Raw genomic sequence first — 14692 nt, forward strand, 5'->3', positions numbered from 1 at the left:
CAGCTGCAGATTCAGATTCAGAGGCAGAGCAGTCCGAGCAGTCTCAGGGGCAGAGCACACAGGAGTCACCGACTCTACGACGGTCTGGCCGCACTCGGCAGACATCCCCAGCAGCAGAGACTTCACCAGCGACCGAGCGTCGCACTGGACCGAGGACGCGAGGAGGTCACCAGCCACAGGAGCCTCGCAGGTCCACAGCTGCAGCAGCAGCAGCTCGTAGAGCCGAGGCCCTAGAGGCCGAGCGCGCAGTGTTTCGTATGGACACTGTTGTGCGTCTGGAGCCAGGTGTGCTGCTCCAGAACTTGACCCGAGCCAATGCGGCCAAGGTCAAGAGGCTCAGGTGGAGTGTTGACGAGGAGGTCTGGTTCCCGGTGACCCGAGACAGCAGAGTCGACAGGAGGTTCTGGACTTTGCTACAGGCCAGTTTCTACGAGACCTACCAGAGGCGGGGCCACCGGATCTTTCAGCACAGGGTTCTTGACTGGGTCTCACTGAGGACAGCAGCAGGGGGAGCAGATGTGAGAGCACACTTTGCTCACTTCAGAGGTCTGCCTAGACTGCTAGAGATGGAGCAGAACCGTTATATCGAGGACTGGGTCAGAGTGTTCTACGCTACAGCTTGGATAGCCCCCGAGCGCAGAGCTGTACACTTCATGTTTGGAGGGCAGGACTTTGGTTTGTCGAGGGCGACCATTGCTGGTATTCTTGGAGTTGACCTGGTCGACGTCTCGCTGCACGAGAGGGTTTACGGGGACTCAGATCCACCCCGCAGGGCGATGGTTGGCGGGATTGCTCCTTCTCACGAGGCGATCACTCAGTGCTTCCGCCAGCCGTTCCCAGCCTCTTACGCCAGAGTGCCGAGCTTGCTGACCCCAGAGGCTTACGCAGTACACATGGCCCTCCGGAGGACTCTGTTACCGAGGAGTGGCTACCCAGAGGGGTTTACGGGACTGCAGCAGCTCCTGCTTCTACACATCCTCACTCACGAGCCCTTTGACATAGTTGACTTTATTCTGGCTGAGATAGAGGATGTGATCACAGACGGGATGGGTGTGGTGCGACAGTTTCCCTATGCGCACTGGATCAGTTACATATGCTCTATGATAGTGCCAGCAGAGTCACCCATCAGTGCTCCTTACCGTCACGACGAGGCTCCCAGGTTCCCTGTCTACCGACCCACAGCTCCACAGGACAGGAGGAGGGGCAGACACGCAGATAGAGCAGCGATGGCTCGACTGTCACCGGAGGTTCAGGCACGAGTGGCAGAGGAGGATGAGGCACTCCTAGCAGCAGAGGCACAGCTTCCCGGGGGAGATGATGAGATTCACTGGTCTGAGCTTGAGTCAGACTCCTCCGACGACGTTGAGTACTTTCCTTCAGCTGCCCCAGCCAGTCACGATCACGAGGCAGGAGGTTCAGGACAGCCAGCACCTCCGACTTCAGCAGCTGCTACAGTCTCCGAGTCTCAGGTGACTCAGCCGTCCGAGCTCACTTCACTTCTACAGCAGCTCGTGACCCAGCAGAGGGAGGACAGACTTGCTCAGGAGGAGGCCAGGAGAGCCCATGAGGCTCAGATTGCTGCTATTCAGAGAGAGGCAGCCCGAGAGCGTGCAGCGACAGAGGAGCGTTTTGTCGGCCTCATTGACAGAGTTTCACAGAGGACAGACGCTCAGTTCCAGCAGATGCAGCAGGGCATGATGGCGATGTTCGGGATGATCTCCCAGCTTTACTCTCACACCGGACTCGCCCCACAGCAGCAGCATCCCGGACTTCAGGGTGTAGGAGCACCTCAGCTTGCCGTCACACCAGCTCCTCCTCCTCCAGCTCCTACTGCAGCTCCGGCTACCTCAGCGACACCGGAGACCACGTTCTCGATGTCAGCACTCTTTGGGTCTGCCGGTCGTCCGCTCTTTTCACCACTGCCGGCGACCACACTCTTTCAGGACTCACCGTCAGCGGTTCAGTCGGTCGCCCTCCCTTCCTCACTTCAGGCAGCACCTTCAGGGAGAGGAGCAGTAGAGGAGTCCCTGCTTCCACAGTCGACGCAGCCGGCAGCCTCAGCAGTCACCTCTTCAGATATTGATACTTCTTCTGCTGACCCGGTTACGACTTCTACGGATCCTCTACCAGGCAGTGCCAGCACGAGAGCCTCCACGACAGTTACTCCCCCAGTGAGCTCAGACCCAGACCAGCAGCTTCCGTCTGTCACCGAGGGTGAGAGTTCTCCGTCCGACGACGACGACCCGGACCGCTTCGTCGCCGTACCACGACAGCACGACCCGTAGCTCGCCTTTTGGTGCTTTGATGCCAAAGGGGGAGAGGTGTTAGGGGGAGCACCAGAGTTAGGGGGAGGGTAGAGCTAGAGAGAGCTCGTAGTTATCAGGACTTTGTTTCTTTGTATCACATTTGGTGTTAATTCATGGATATGTACATTTGTCGCTTGAGTATGCCGTTCTTTGAGACATATCTATGGATTTCGTTTGAGCCTTTGTGCTTTTTGGTCCTGCTTTCGAGTTTGCTTGTGTTTATCCTGTTTTATCTTTCTCGCTCTCTCGTTATTTATGTTTGTGTTGTCATCAATCACCAAAAAGGGGGAGATTGTAAGCATCTAGGCCCTCAAGGTATGTTTCGGTGATTAATGACAACCATTATTGTGACTAATGAGTTTGTGCAGCTTAAAAGATCATTATCGCTCATTTGGTCATATGTCAAAAGAGGCCCCTCAATTTCGGTTATTCTAAAAGGCGATCTCGGTTTTCAACTTATATATGTCAAGGCTAAGGATCTTTCTAGTCCTAAGTGTCACAAGGTTGAGAAGGACACTTAGGTTAGTATAGGTTTTATAGTTTTATAGTGATCGCACTATTAAGAGGGGTTAAGGCTAAGTAACTTGAGCATGGACATGATCATTTGAAAATGGATGCACACTATGGTCACTCAGGTTTCTAGAAGTTCAAATAAGTGGTTCTCAAACTATATCTCAAGAATATTTGGATTTCATTCAAGACTCAAATCAGAAAAGACAAAATCAGAAAAAGTCTATACACCGGTTTAACCGACGCTCTCAATTTTCTATACGTCGGTTAAACGAAGTCAGCAGAGTCTGGACAAATTCAATACACCGGTTAAACCGACGTGTTTGAATTTAACGTCGGTGCATTAGTCCAGAGTTGGTTTTTCCAGGGCAATTCAAGTTCTATTCACCGGATTAACCGACGCTGTTTGAATCAAGACGTCGGTGCAATTGACCAGTGAGATGGTTTTTTCAGAGGAATTCAAAAGTTGTACTCACCGGTTAAACCGACGATAGGTTTGAGTTAACGTCGGTGCAGTTGTCCAGAGACTTGGTTTTTCAGTGGTTCAGTGGACAACTACACTCACCGGTTAAACCGATGCTACGTCGGTTAATCTGCCCCAGTTGTAACGGCTAGTTTTCAGAAGAGGCAGTTTACATTCACCGGTTAAACCGACGATGACAATGGGGGGTACGTCGGATTAACCGGCGCTACGCAGTTTTCTGGCAGCTTTTCTCCAACGGCTCTATTTGTGTGAGCTGCCTATATATACCCCTCCAATGGGTCATTTCGCCCACTCTTGACACCAGGCAACATCCAAACACTCATACCATAGTCAAGAGCCACCTTGAGCTTCATCATTCACATACTTGTGCATTCAATCAATCAAGAAGCAAGATTAAGGACTTGAGTAGAGAGAAGCTAGTGTGCATCCGTTCTTGGTGATCGGTTCTTGCTCAAGTGAAGGCCTTAGCTTGTTACTCTTGGTGATTGGCATCACCTAGGCGATCTTGGTGATCGAGGTGTTTCTCGCGGAGCTTGCCAAGGATTGTGGGAGCCCGGAGAAGAAGATTGTACGTGGCTTGATCTCCACCACGCCGGGATGGTGAACGGAGACTCTTAGTGAGCGCCCTCGTCTCGGTGACTTGGGAGGTGACAAGACTCTTTGAGAGTGTCACAACGTGGATTAGGGGTGTGTGCCAACACATCGATACCACGGGAAAAAATCCGGTTGTCTCTTGTCCATTCCTTTTATTCAAGCATTTTCCTTCATGCAATTTACTCATGTGCTTGACTTAGAGATCATAACTTAGCTCTACCTTGCTAGGCTTTACTTTATTTTTATCTCTCTTAGCTTGTGTAGGTAGCTTAGTTATCCGGTTGGTGAATTGGTGCCCTACTAGCTTTGCATAGGTTAAGGTTGCCTTACTTTGTTTTAGAAATTGAAAAAGGCCCAATTCACCCCCCCCCCCTCTTGGTCCATCGATCCTTACACTGTACTGACAAAGTGGTACACCTAACAAACCCAGAAGGAGTACGAGTGACCTGTCATACCCGGGAAAGTGGATCAAACCCAATGGTATTTAGCATGGAAGCCAAGTCCTTGGAAGAAGTCCCAGTAGTGAATGAATACCCAGATGTCTTTCCTGAAGAACTTCCCGGTATGCCACCGGATAGAGATGTAGAATTTGTTATTGACCTTGCTCCTGGAACCGCCCCTATAGCCAAGAGACCCTATAGGATGGCAGTCTCGGAGTTGGCAGAATTAAAGAAACAGCTAGAGGAACTACAGCGAATTGGCTTCATCAGGCCAAGTTCGTCTCCTTGGGGAGCCCCGGTTCTATTTGTCAAGAAGAAGGACGGAAGTATGAGGTTGTGTGTAGATTACCGGGCACTAAACGAAGTCACTATCAAGAACAAGTACCCCCTTCCCAGGATCGATGACCTTTTTGATCAGTTAAAAGGGGCCAAGTACTTCTCCAAGATCGATCTAAGGTCCGGATATTTTCAGCCCAAGATTAGGGAGAGCAACATCCCGAAGACAGCCTTTGTCACCCGATACAGGCAGTTTGAGTTCACAGTGATGTCTTTTGGACTGACGAATGCACCTGCTTATTTCATGAACCTCATGAACAAGGTGTTTATGGACGAATTAGATAAGTTTGTCGTAGTCTTCATCGACGACATACTTATTTACTCAAAGAGTATTCGGGAGCACGAGCAACACCTGAGGGTAGTTTTGGAAAAACTGAGGGTGCATAGGCTATACGCCAAATTCAGCAAGTGTGAGTTTTGGCTAGAGAAAGTAGCCTTCCTTGGTCATATTCTGACCGCGAAAGGAGTAGCAGTGGATCCTAAAAAGGTCCAAGCAGTCTCCAACTGGCAGCAACCGACCAATGTCAGTGAGATCAGAAGTTTTCTCAGATTAGCTGGGTACTATCGGAGATTCATTGAAGGATTTTCCAAGATAGCTCGTCCCATGACAGAGCTGCTTAAGAAAGAGAAGAAATTCACTTGGACGGAGTCGTGTGAAAGGAGTTTCCAGGAATTGAAGCAAAGACTGACGACCGCTCCAGTACTAACCCTACCGGATATTCATCGGGATTTTGTCATCTATTGTGATGCGTCCCGACAAGGATTGGGTTGTGTGCTGATGCAAGACGGGAAGGTTGTTGCATATGCTTCCCGCTAGCTCAGGTCTCATGAGAAAAACTATCCGACCCATGATTTGGAACTTGCAGCCGTAGTGCACGCTCTTAAAATTTGGAGGCATTATTTGATCGGGAATAAGTGCGAAATCTATACTGACCATAAGAGCCTGAAGTACATATTCACCCAGCCGGATCTGAACCTAAGACAGAGAAGATGGCTGGAATTGGTTAAGGATTATAACTTGGAAATCCATTACCACCCAGGGAAAGCAAACGTAGTAACCGATGCCCTGAGTCGAAAATCCTATGGACCCAAGGATGATCATCTGCGAGAGGAAATGGCACGATTAAATGTGCACATTGTCCCTCGCAGTTCCAGCCAAGTGCTGAACGTTCAATCCACGCTAGAAGACAGGATCCGAAAGGCACAAAGTTCGGATAAGGGGCTGATGGAAATCCGGAGGCAGACTGGAGAAAATAAGGCACCCGATTTTAGAGTGGATAATAAGGGAACCCTATGGTATAAAGATAGAATTTGTGTACCCCAGAAAGCAGACTTCAGGCAAATGATCATGGATGAAGCTCACAACTCGGCATATTCCATTCACCCAGGATCCACCAAAATGTATATGGACTTAAAACAAAAATATTGGTGGAATGGGATGAAGGCAGACATTGCACGATTTGTCGCCCGGTGCGATACTTGTCAAAGGATCAAGGCCGAACATCAGAAACCAGCAGGGTTGTTGCAACCCTTACCCATCCTGGTTTGGAAATGGGACGAGGTAGGAATGTATTTTGTAGTAGGTTTGCCTAGGACTCAGAAAGGGCACGACTCCATATGGGTAATAGTGGATCGACTTACTAAATCAGCTCATTTCATACCCGTACGGACCAACTACGGTGGAGAGAAGTTAGCCAAGCTCTATGTGGAAAACATAGTGAAGTTGCATGGTGTGCCCAGCCGAATTGTTTCAGATAGAGGGACCCAGTTCACCGCTAGATTTTGAAAAAGTTTGCATAAAGCCATGGGCACCAAGTTAGATTTTAGCTCCGCTTATCACCCGCAGACAGATGGCCAGACAGAAAGGGTAAACCAGATTGTGGAAGATATGCTGAGAGCGTGTGTCCTCACTTATGACAAAGATTGGGAGCAGAGTTTACCCTATGATGAGTTCTCATACAACAACGGGTACCAAGCAAGTTTAGGCATGTCACCGTTCGAGGCCCTCTATGGAAGGAAGTGCAGAACACCGCTGATGTGGTCAGAAGTTAGAGAACGTGCCCTGGTCGGGCCCGCACTCATAAAAGAAGCAGAGGAAAGAGTTGCTGAGATTAGAGAAAAGCTAAAAGCAACCCAGTCCCGACAGAAGAGCTACGCCGACAAGAAAAGACGGGAAATAAGTTTCAACCCAGGAGATTTCGTGTATCTCAAGGTGTCACCCATTCGAGGAACCCGAAGATTCCAGGTACAAGGGAAATTGGCCCCCCAGTACATTGGACCATACCGAGTTCTGAAGAAAGTTGGAGCGGTAGCATACCGCCTAGAGCTACCAGAAGAAATGTCAGATATACACCCGGTGTTCCACGTCTCACAATTAAGAAGGTGTTTGAGGGTACCCGAAGCTGAACACGTGCCAGTTGAAGCGATAGATCTGCAACCAGATCTGCGGTACCAGGAAATACCGGTCAAGATTCTAGACACTGTCACCAGGAGGACCAGAAACTCTGAAGTACGGATATGCAGAGTTCAATGGAGCAGACACGGAATAGAAGAAGCGACGTGGGAACGCGAAGACGCTCTGAAGAGGGAGTTTCCCCACTTGTTTAGGAGCCAGCCGAATCTCGAGGACGAGATTCATTTTAAGTGGGGTAGGTTTGTAACATCCCAAAATGCACCAAATTAAAACACGCGCTAATTATAATTTTCAAAATCTTTCATCGTTGAGCTCGGTTCACTCCAGACTTTTCCGCCCGATCTCCCGATCCTCGAATGACCCGACCCCGACATCCGTATCCAACCCCCCTGTTCACCCTTGACCCGCGCGTCGCGCCCGACCGCGCACGCGTGCCCGGCGCCGCGCGTGGCCGACCGCGCGCCGCGATTCCAGCGCGAATCCCTCTCCCTCTCTCTTCTTTCCCTTCTCTCTCACTCCCCTCCTTTTCTTTTTCTTTTTCCTATTTTTCTTCCTCTTCTTTCTTTTCCTCTCTCCTCCCTCTCTTCTCTCTCCCTGCGCGCTCGGCCCTTTCCTCCTTTCTCCCCTGTCGCGCACCGGCCGCACACCCTCCTCCTCTCCCGTGCCGCACGCCCGAGCGCCCGACCTGCTCCTGCCCGCGCGCGCTAGCCTCGCTCCCACACCCCGAGTGCTGCTCGCCACGCCAGCCCCGGGCCGAGCACATGCGAGCGTGCGCGCACGCTTGCCGCGCCACGAAGCGCCGAGTCGCATGCCGGCCGTCCGCACGCACGGCCGTGCCAAGCCGCACGCGCACAGCACAGGCGCCCTCGGCACAGCACCGCCTGCGAAGGTCGCCTCCAACCCGAAGCGTCGCATCGCCTCGCCATCCGCACGCCAGCACGCCACCACCATTGATGCTCGCACAGCACCGCCTGCCCGAGGCGTCGCGTCACCTGTGCTCGCCTCGGCACGCTCACATCGTCCACGTTGCACCTCCCTGGCGACGTGACCACACCGGCAGTGCCGCCCCACACCATTAACGCCGCCTACAAACCTTCCCCGCCGGCCGTCGCCCCGCTCCCATCTCCACCGCCTTGGCCGCCTATAAAAGGGACCGCAGAGCACCCCCGAGCTCCACAGCCACCCCCTCAACTTCCACCGTCGCCCCCCTGACCTCCTAGCGCCGCCACTCGCCATTTCTGCCGCTCCCGAACGACAGCCACTGCGGAGCTCCCCTCCCCACAGCACCACGGCCCGAGCCAAGGTAGACTTTGGGATCCCCGAGATCCCCTCCTCCTTTTCCCCCGGGACCGGCCCGCCGACGAGCTCTGTGGCGCCGCCCCCACGCTCACCACCACCTGCTGCCACCCGCCACCGTAGAACTTTCCCTACGGGCCACCATTTCCTCAAATCGAGGGAGGGGATCGACCTCCCACGTCGCCCTCCCTCTTTTTCCCCATCACTCCGGCCGTCCCCGAGACCCAGGGCCGCCGGCCGAGCGCCACCGACGCCCCCTTGCCGCCTCCCCTATTTTCCTGTGGAGAGAGGAGGAAGAAAGGGCCATTTAGCCCAAAAATCCCCTCCCCTCCAGCCAATTTACTAAAGAAACCTCCCACCTTTTGCCACTTTGCAAAGAAAACCCTGCCCTTTACCCTATTTCAAAATAAACCCCTTCCTTATACAGGCATAATTCTAAATAAACCCTTGACCCTTCTAAAATAGTCCAGATATTTCTAGAAATTACAAACAGGCCCCTGCCTCCTCAAAAGTAATTATAACTAGGTCCCTGATTCCTGGTCTAGCCCCTGAACCTTTATAAAACCTATCATTTCATGCGCCAAAATAACTCTGATTAACCCGAAACTTTACCACGCCTCTCTTAACTTAGTTTCAGCCATGCCATTCAAAAACCACTCGAAAATATTACTCCATGCTCCATATTTTATGTGTTTCCGATTCGAGCTCAACGATAAATCTTTATTTTCTGTGTCTTGATTATGTGCTTGTTTGTTTACGTCGTAGACCACGGTGTGAACGAAGGAGAGTTCGTCAATGAGCAGTACTGCGAGCGGGTGAATGAGGACCAGTTCTGCGACCCCGAACCCGAAGGACAGGACCTCCCCGAAGGCTACGAAGACGGCAAGTTCAATCCCATCCTTTGATGCATGTTTCTGTCCTAGTTTTTATAAACACAACCCAATGGCCTGCTTTATAAAATTGCATATGTTTTGCTTGCATAAAAACACGGTTGGATAGCCATCCCTTGATTTATGATGACCATTCCTTGACCACCTAGATTAATGTCTGATTTTGCTTGGACGTTAATCGATATTAGAACGCTTAGGACTTTACTCATGATACTATTTTATAAAGAAAATGCGTGCGTATGTGGGATGGGATAAATGTGGTGTTTTTGTAAAGAAAGTTTAGACAGGATGGATGGCATCTCTACGGATTTGCCATTTGGTGTGCTCGTGCCAATGTGGCAGGGCAAAGAGGGGAGATGTCCATATTGTCGTGTCTAAGGACCGAGTTGGTGTGTCATCTCACCTAACTCCACTATCGTGCAAACCACTCGACCGTTGAATGGGCAACGACTTAGCATAAACCCCACTAGTTGATGTGATAGCCATCAGGAGGGTTGAGAGCAACGGGTGACCAAGGAGAAGGGATATGTTCAGTGTGACTTATACCCCGGTCGTACCTCAGAGATAGGTCGATGACCCCTTGGTGAATCCCGTGATGGTGAATCAGGTCTAGCTAAGGTGGGTAATGGCTATGTCGGGATCTACACCGACACTTCGGTGCTCGTGTTGTGGTACCCGCTTGTGGGTAAAGTTGCACACCTCTGCAGAGTTAAAAGCTATTCGAATAGCCGTGCCCATGGTACTGGGCGAGTTACGGTGTGGTCACATAACTAGTGTTTCTTCGGGACGGGCTAGCGTGAGTTGTTTTGAAATTGTGTCCGGCAGTTGTGCCGTGTGCTACGACGGACGGGGAGTCCGGTAGCAGTTTAAAACTTGAACTCCGTGTTACTCAATACAAAAACTGGTTTCTGAAATGTTTTCTGCTAAAAAAAACCCCTGCATAAAATTTAGTTTTCTGCAAATTAAACCGTAACCTTACCCTTGATTTACCTGTGCATATTATTCTGATATAACCCCCTCCATGGGTGTGGTTGGACTTGCTGAGTACATTTGTACTCACCCCATTCTTACTTTTTACAGAGAAAGACCCAGACTTCGTACCAGACGACGCTGAGTAGGGTTATCGTTCTACACCCAACCTTGCCTGTGGAACCGGCCCTGTTCGTGATGTTTTCGCTGACGCAGTACTCTGAGCCCGAGTTAGATCCCATGTGGGTCGCGCTCTGGTGTTATGTTGTAACTTGGTTACTTATTATTATCATTTGTATCGAGTGCCCTCCTCGGAGGTTTGTACGGTAATGAACCATCTGATGTAATAAATGTGGCATCAGCCTCCTGGGACTGATGTTTGTATCACATTTAAGTTCTCTCTTATGAGGGGACGCTTCAGGACGGCGGGTTGATTTTGAATAAACCGAGGGTCTCTATTGTAAAACATCCTAGGGTTGACCGGTATAGGGTTGGGTTGACCTGGATCTAATCTGATCTGAGCCGTTCGATTGAGATCTGATGGCCAGGGCGAAACGGGGCGAGCGGCGGCGGCGCAAGGGGCTGGCGATGAGCTAGGGACGGCGGCTGTTCGCCGGAACAGACCGGAAACGGCCTTTCGGGGCTCGGCTTGGCTCGGGACTGGGTCGGGAAGCGAGCTCACGAAGCGGCGAACTCAATCGCGGGGCTTGCGCGGCGCGTAGGGGCGGCGGAGGGCGCGCGCGAGGGCGGAGCGGCGAGGCGGGGCTTCGGCGAGCAAATCCGGGCGGAGCAGAGCGAGAGGAAGGGAGAGAAGGGGTCGGCGAGCATCTCCACCTCGACATGAAGCTTCTGGACGGCTCGAAGTCGACGGGGAGCGGCGAAGTGGCGGCGCAGCAGAGAGCTCTGAGCTTGAGCTTGCCAAAGGCGGCGGCGGCTAGGGCATGGCGTGCAGCAAGGGCGACGGTTGCGGGATAGGGTTCAAGGGGGGCTTAGTGCGCCTTTATATAGGACGGGGAGGGCTCCTTGGCGTGCGTGCCAAGGCAGGCAGGCACGGCGCGGGCTCAGGATGCGGGCGGACTCGGGAGAGTCCTAGTCCGTCACGGGGTAGGAGAAGCCCCTGACGTGCGGGCCCTGCGCGGCAGTGAAAGGGGGAGAGAGGGAGGCAAAGCAGGCCGGGCTGCCGTTTGGGCAGGGAAGGTGGAGTTGGGCCGGCTGGGAAGGAAAAAGAAAAATGGGGGAGGGGGGAAAGAGTGGGCCTGCTGGGCTGAAACGGTTGGGGAGGAAAAGTAAAGGTTTTTCATTTTCTGAAAAAGGGCTTAAACACAATCAATTCAAATTCGAATTCAAGAATTCAAATTCAAACTGAACCACAAACAATAAAATAAATGCAAGGCAGCATGGATGCACAACAACAAAACATTTTCGCTAAATTTTATAAAAACAACCCATCATTATTTATTTTTACTAAATTCTCTGTGGAGAAAAATAAATGTTGGGAAATTTTTAAAATTATGAGAAAATTGTTGTTTTATTTTTAATTTTAATCACATGTTGTCTGTTTGGCAACTTCAGAGTGCTGATTTTTCCTTTTCTGTTGGGCAACTTCAGAGTCGTATGTCTGCAGATCTTTCTGGCAAGTTCACAAAGGTTGACCCATGGGGTGGCCTGGGAGGTTATGATAGCAATGTTGCCGGCTCAAGTGCTATCACTGCTACAGATCTTCCTCCGTGGGATGGCCTAACGATGCTCGCTCCATATTATTACAATCAGTTTGGTGTGGCAACTGGAGAGGAGCTCAATAAATACTATAGTAATAGCAATCCACTGATGGAAAGTGGTAGCAGCTTTAACTCTGGTGCGAATAATTACATGGACATTCCACCTGGTGTGGAAGCAGTTTTACCACAGGGGACTTCTGCTGAGATGCCACATCAGCTCAGTCAAGCTGAGATCATCTATAGTGAAGTTCATGAGAAATACAAGACATTTAAACAATTTGATACAGTTAATGACCATGGTGATCATTTGTACTCATTAAATTCTCGTCCTGGGAAGAAGGTAGCTATCTATTTTTAAACTTAGGACATGCTCTATCTTCATTTATCTCCTCAATTCAATATTAAGTTGGTTTTTAAACAGCCAACGAAGTCCTGGCTGAAGCAGATTCAGCATGAATGGAAAGTCCTAGAGAATGATTTGCCAGGTAAGTGGCTACTGTTTTTTTTCTCATGGTCTAATATTCTAAATATATTAGAGGTTTGTTTAATCCAGACTGTTTCATAATATTGGTCCTTACCCTTTCCTGACTACATGCTCACCAGATGAGCAGACCTGTTGATCTTTACCAATTTAACCAGAAAATGACATGGTGTGCAATTATTTTCATGTACTTACTGGTACTTTCTACAAATTGAACAGACACAATATATGTAAGAGTTTACGAGGATAGAATGGACCTGCTTAGAGCTGTCATCGTTGGACCAGCAGGCACTCCTTACCATGATGGGCTTTTCTTCTTTGATGTCCAATTCCCTTATGAATATCCAGATATACCTCCGGTAAAGAATATTTTGATGTCACGTGCATCTATGATAGCTTGTTTTTTTCTTTGTTTCCAATTTTTAAGATTATGAATGTCAATATGTTTCTTTCAGCAAGTGACATACCGCTCTAGAGGACTGCAAATTAACCCAAATCTCTATGCATGTGGAAGAGTATGTCTTAGTCTCTTAGACACCTGGGTTGGTACTGGATGTGAGAAGTGGAACCCAGATAATTCAACCATGCTGCAAGTCTTGGTCTCCATTCAGGCCTTGGTGTTGAATGCCAAACCATTTTTCAATGAAGCTGGGCATGCTATGTCTGCTAACAGTCCTCTTGGGGAGAAGCTATCTATGACGTATAATGAAAAGACTTTTCTGCTATCCTGCAGAACAATGCAGTACTCTCTTCGGAATCCACCAAAGGTAAGATGTATGCTCTGTTTGTGTTTTTCATTGCTATGTTTCTGTCGATATATTTATCTCTGTTTTCTTTCTAAAGCAACCATGGTCTTTAATCTTCGTTTTCATTGGTGATGAATGTTCTTGGGTGACAAAAAAAAACATGAATAGACTAAGATCCATTGGATCCGCTCCGCAATCTTGATGCTTCGAAATTTGATGTATGTTCACTTCTTACAGAATTTTGAAGACTTCGTCATTGGCCATTTCCGCAATCATGGGCGCAAAATCCTGAAAGGGTGCAAGTCCTACATGGCCGGTGCCCAAGTCGGTTGCCTTGTCGGAGATGGCGAGCGGGACGTCAACGATGGTGGCGCGAGCTGCTCCGCCAGCTTCAAGGCCCCGCTGAAACTGCTACTCTCGGATCTGCTGAAGGACTTCGCCAAGATAGGCGTCGACTGCGCAGAGTTCCAGGATCCTGGACCTGGACCTGGAGCCGCCAAAGCGACAGCAGAAACCCCATCGAGCCTGAAGCCATGAGAGCGAGGTTGGCAGATTTTGCTTCGCGACAGGAGAATCGACAGACTTTTGCTTCTGGGGAGGCGGCGTAGTTGTTGGGTTTCTATCCCCAGAACCATGCGCGATCACCTGACCCATCCGTTTAATTTGGCCTGCAAGTTCACCCCATTTCTTCCAGTACTTTCGAAGTTCTAGAGACAAGCTGCGCCTGTAGCGTCTTTCCGTTCCATCTATAAACAGCAATTTCGACATTCGTTTGGTCGGGTGTTTACTGCCGCTGCGCGCTGCGTTTGCGTTTTGGTGTGTGCCGGCCGGTTTTTTATGTGCGCGTTGCTCTTGTCGGTTTTACACCTTTGCCGATTTAGCGGCGATGCTGCTTGTCAGGTTGTTGGATGCCTCGTTTCCTTCTTGGTAATCTCAGGCCCTGTTCCCTTTACATGTAAACGCAAAATTTTTTTTCGAAGGAATCTTGCTAAATTGAAGTACTAAATAAAATCTATTTATAAAATTTTTTGCACAGATGGGTTGTAAGTAGCGAGACGAATCTAATGATGCTAATTAATCCATGATTAAGCAATAATTATCGAATGGTTACTGTAGTATCACTATTGCAAATTATGGATTAAGTAGGCTCATTAAATTCGTCTCGTGATTTACAGCCTAACTATGCAAAAAGTTTTATAAATAGACTTTATTTAATAATTCAAATTAGTAAAACTCCTTTACAAAATTTTATATTTTTGTATTTACGGGGTGGAAACAGGGCCTCAGCCAGCCGTGTCAGCTTATGCCTGCCCTGTAGACCGTTCTGTCTGTTGTGCAGCCAGGAGGTCGACGGGGTGCCGGCCGGCGCGAAGACCATTCTGTCTGTTGTGCAGACCGTTCTGTCTGGGTCTTGCCGGTGGAGCTAGCTCGGCTATGAGCCGACGCGCCAGCTTCTGCACCACCCGGTCCTTCGACGCGCACGCAACACACAGCAACAGCACACAGGTA

The 14692-nt window shown here is 49.9% G+C and overlaps 1 protein-coding gene across 1 annotated transcript; it reads left to right on the top strand.

The window, feature by feature from the left end:
• The first annotated feature begins 11793 nt into the window (after positions 1–11793).
• On the top strand, positions 11794–14035 carry LOC120675244 (putative ubiquitin-conjugating enzyme E2 38). Its single transcript, XM_039956359.1, has 5 exons — positions 11794–12296; positions 12378–12441; positions 12657–12796; positions 12893–13204; positions 13421–14035. The coding sequence occupies exons 1-5, from the start codon at positions 11853–11855 to the stop codon at positions 13718–13720; spliced, it is 1260 nt and encodes a 419-aa protein (XP_039812293.1). The 5' UTR covers positions 11794–11852; the 3' UTR covers positions 13721–14035.
• Positions 14036–14692: the final 657 nt, after the last annotated feature.

The sequence above is a fragment of the Panicum virgatum genome, chromosome 5N (genome assembly GCF_016808335.1).
Source record: "Panicum virgatum strain AP13 chromosome 5N, P.virgatum_v5, whole genome shotgun sequence".
Taxonomy (NCBI): domain Eukaryota; kingdom Viridiplantae; phylum Streptophyta; class Magnoliopsida; order Poales; family Poaceae; genus Panicum; species Panicum virgatum.

Bases quoted from the DNA above. Each gene is read 5' to 3' on its own strand.
- LOC120675244 (XM_039956359.1), top strand. From the start codon at position 11,853: ATGTCTGCAGATCTTTCTGGCAAGTTCACAAAGGTTGACCCATGGGGT. The intron at 12,297-12,377 runs GTAGCTATCTAT...GTTTTTAAACAG, and splicing joins ATTCTCGTCCTGGGAAGAAG to CCAACGAAGTCCTGGCTGAA. The intron at 12,797-12,892 runs GTAAAGAATATT...TGTTTCTTTCAG, and splicing joins AATATCCAGATATACCTCCG to CAAGTGACATACCGCTCTAG.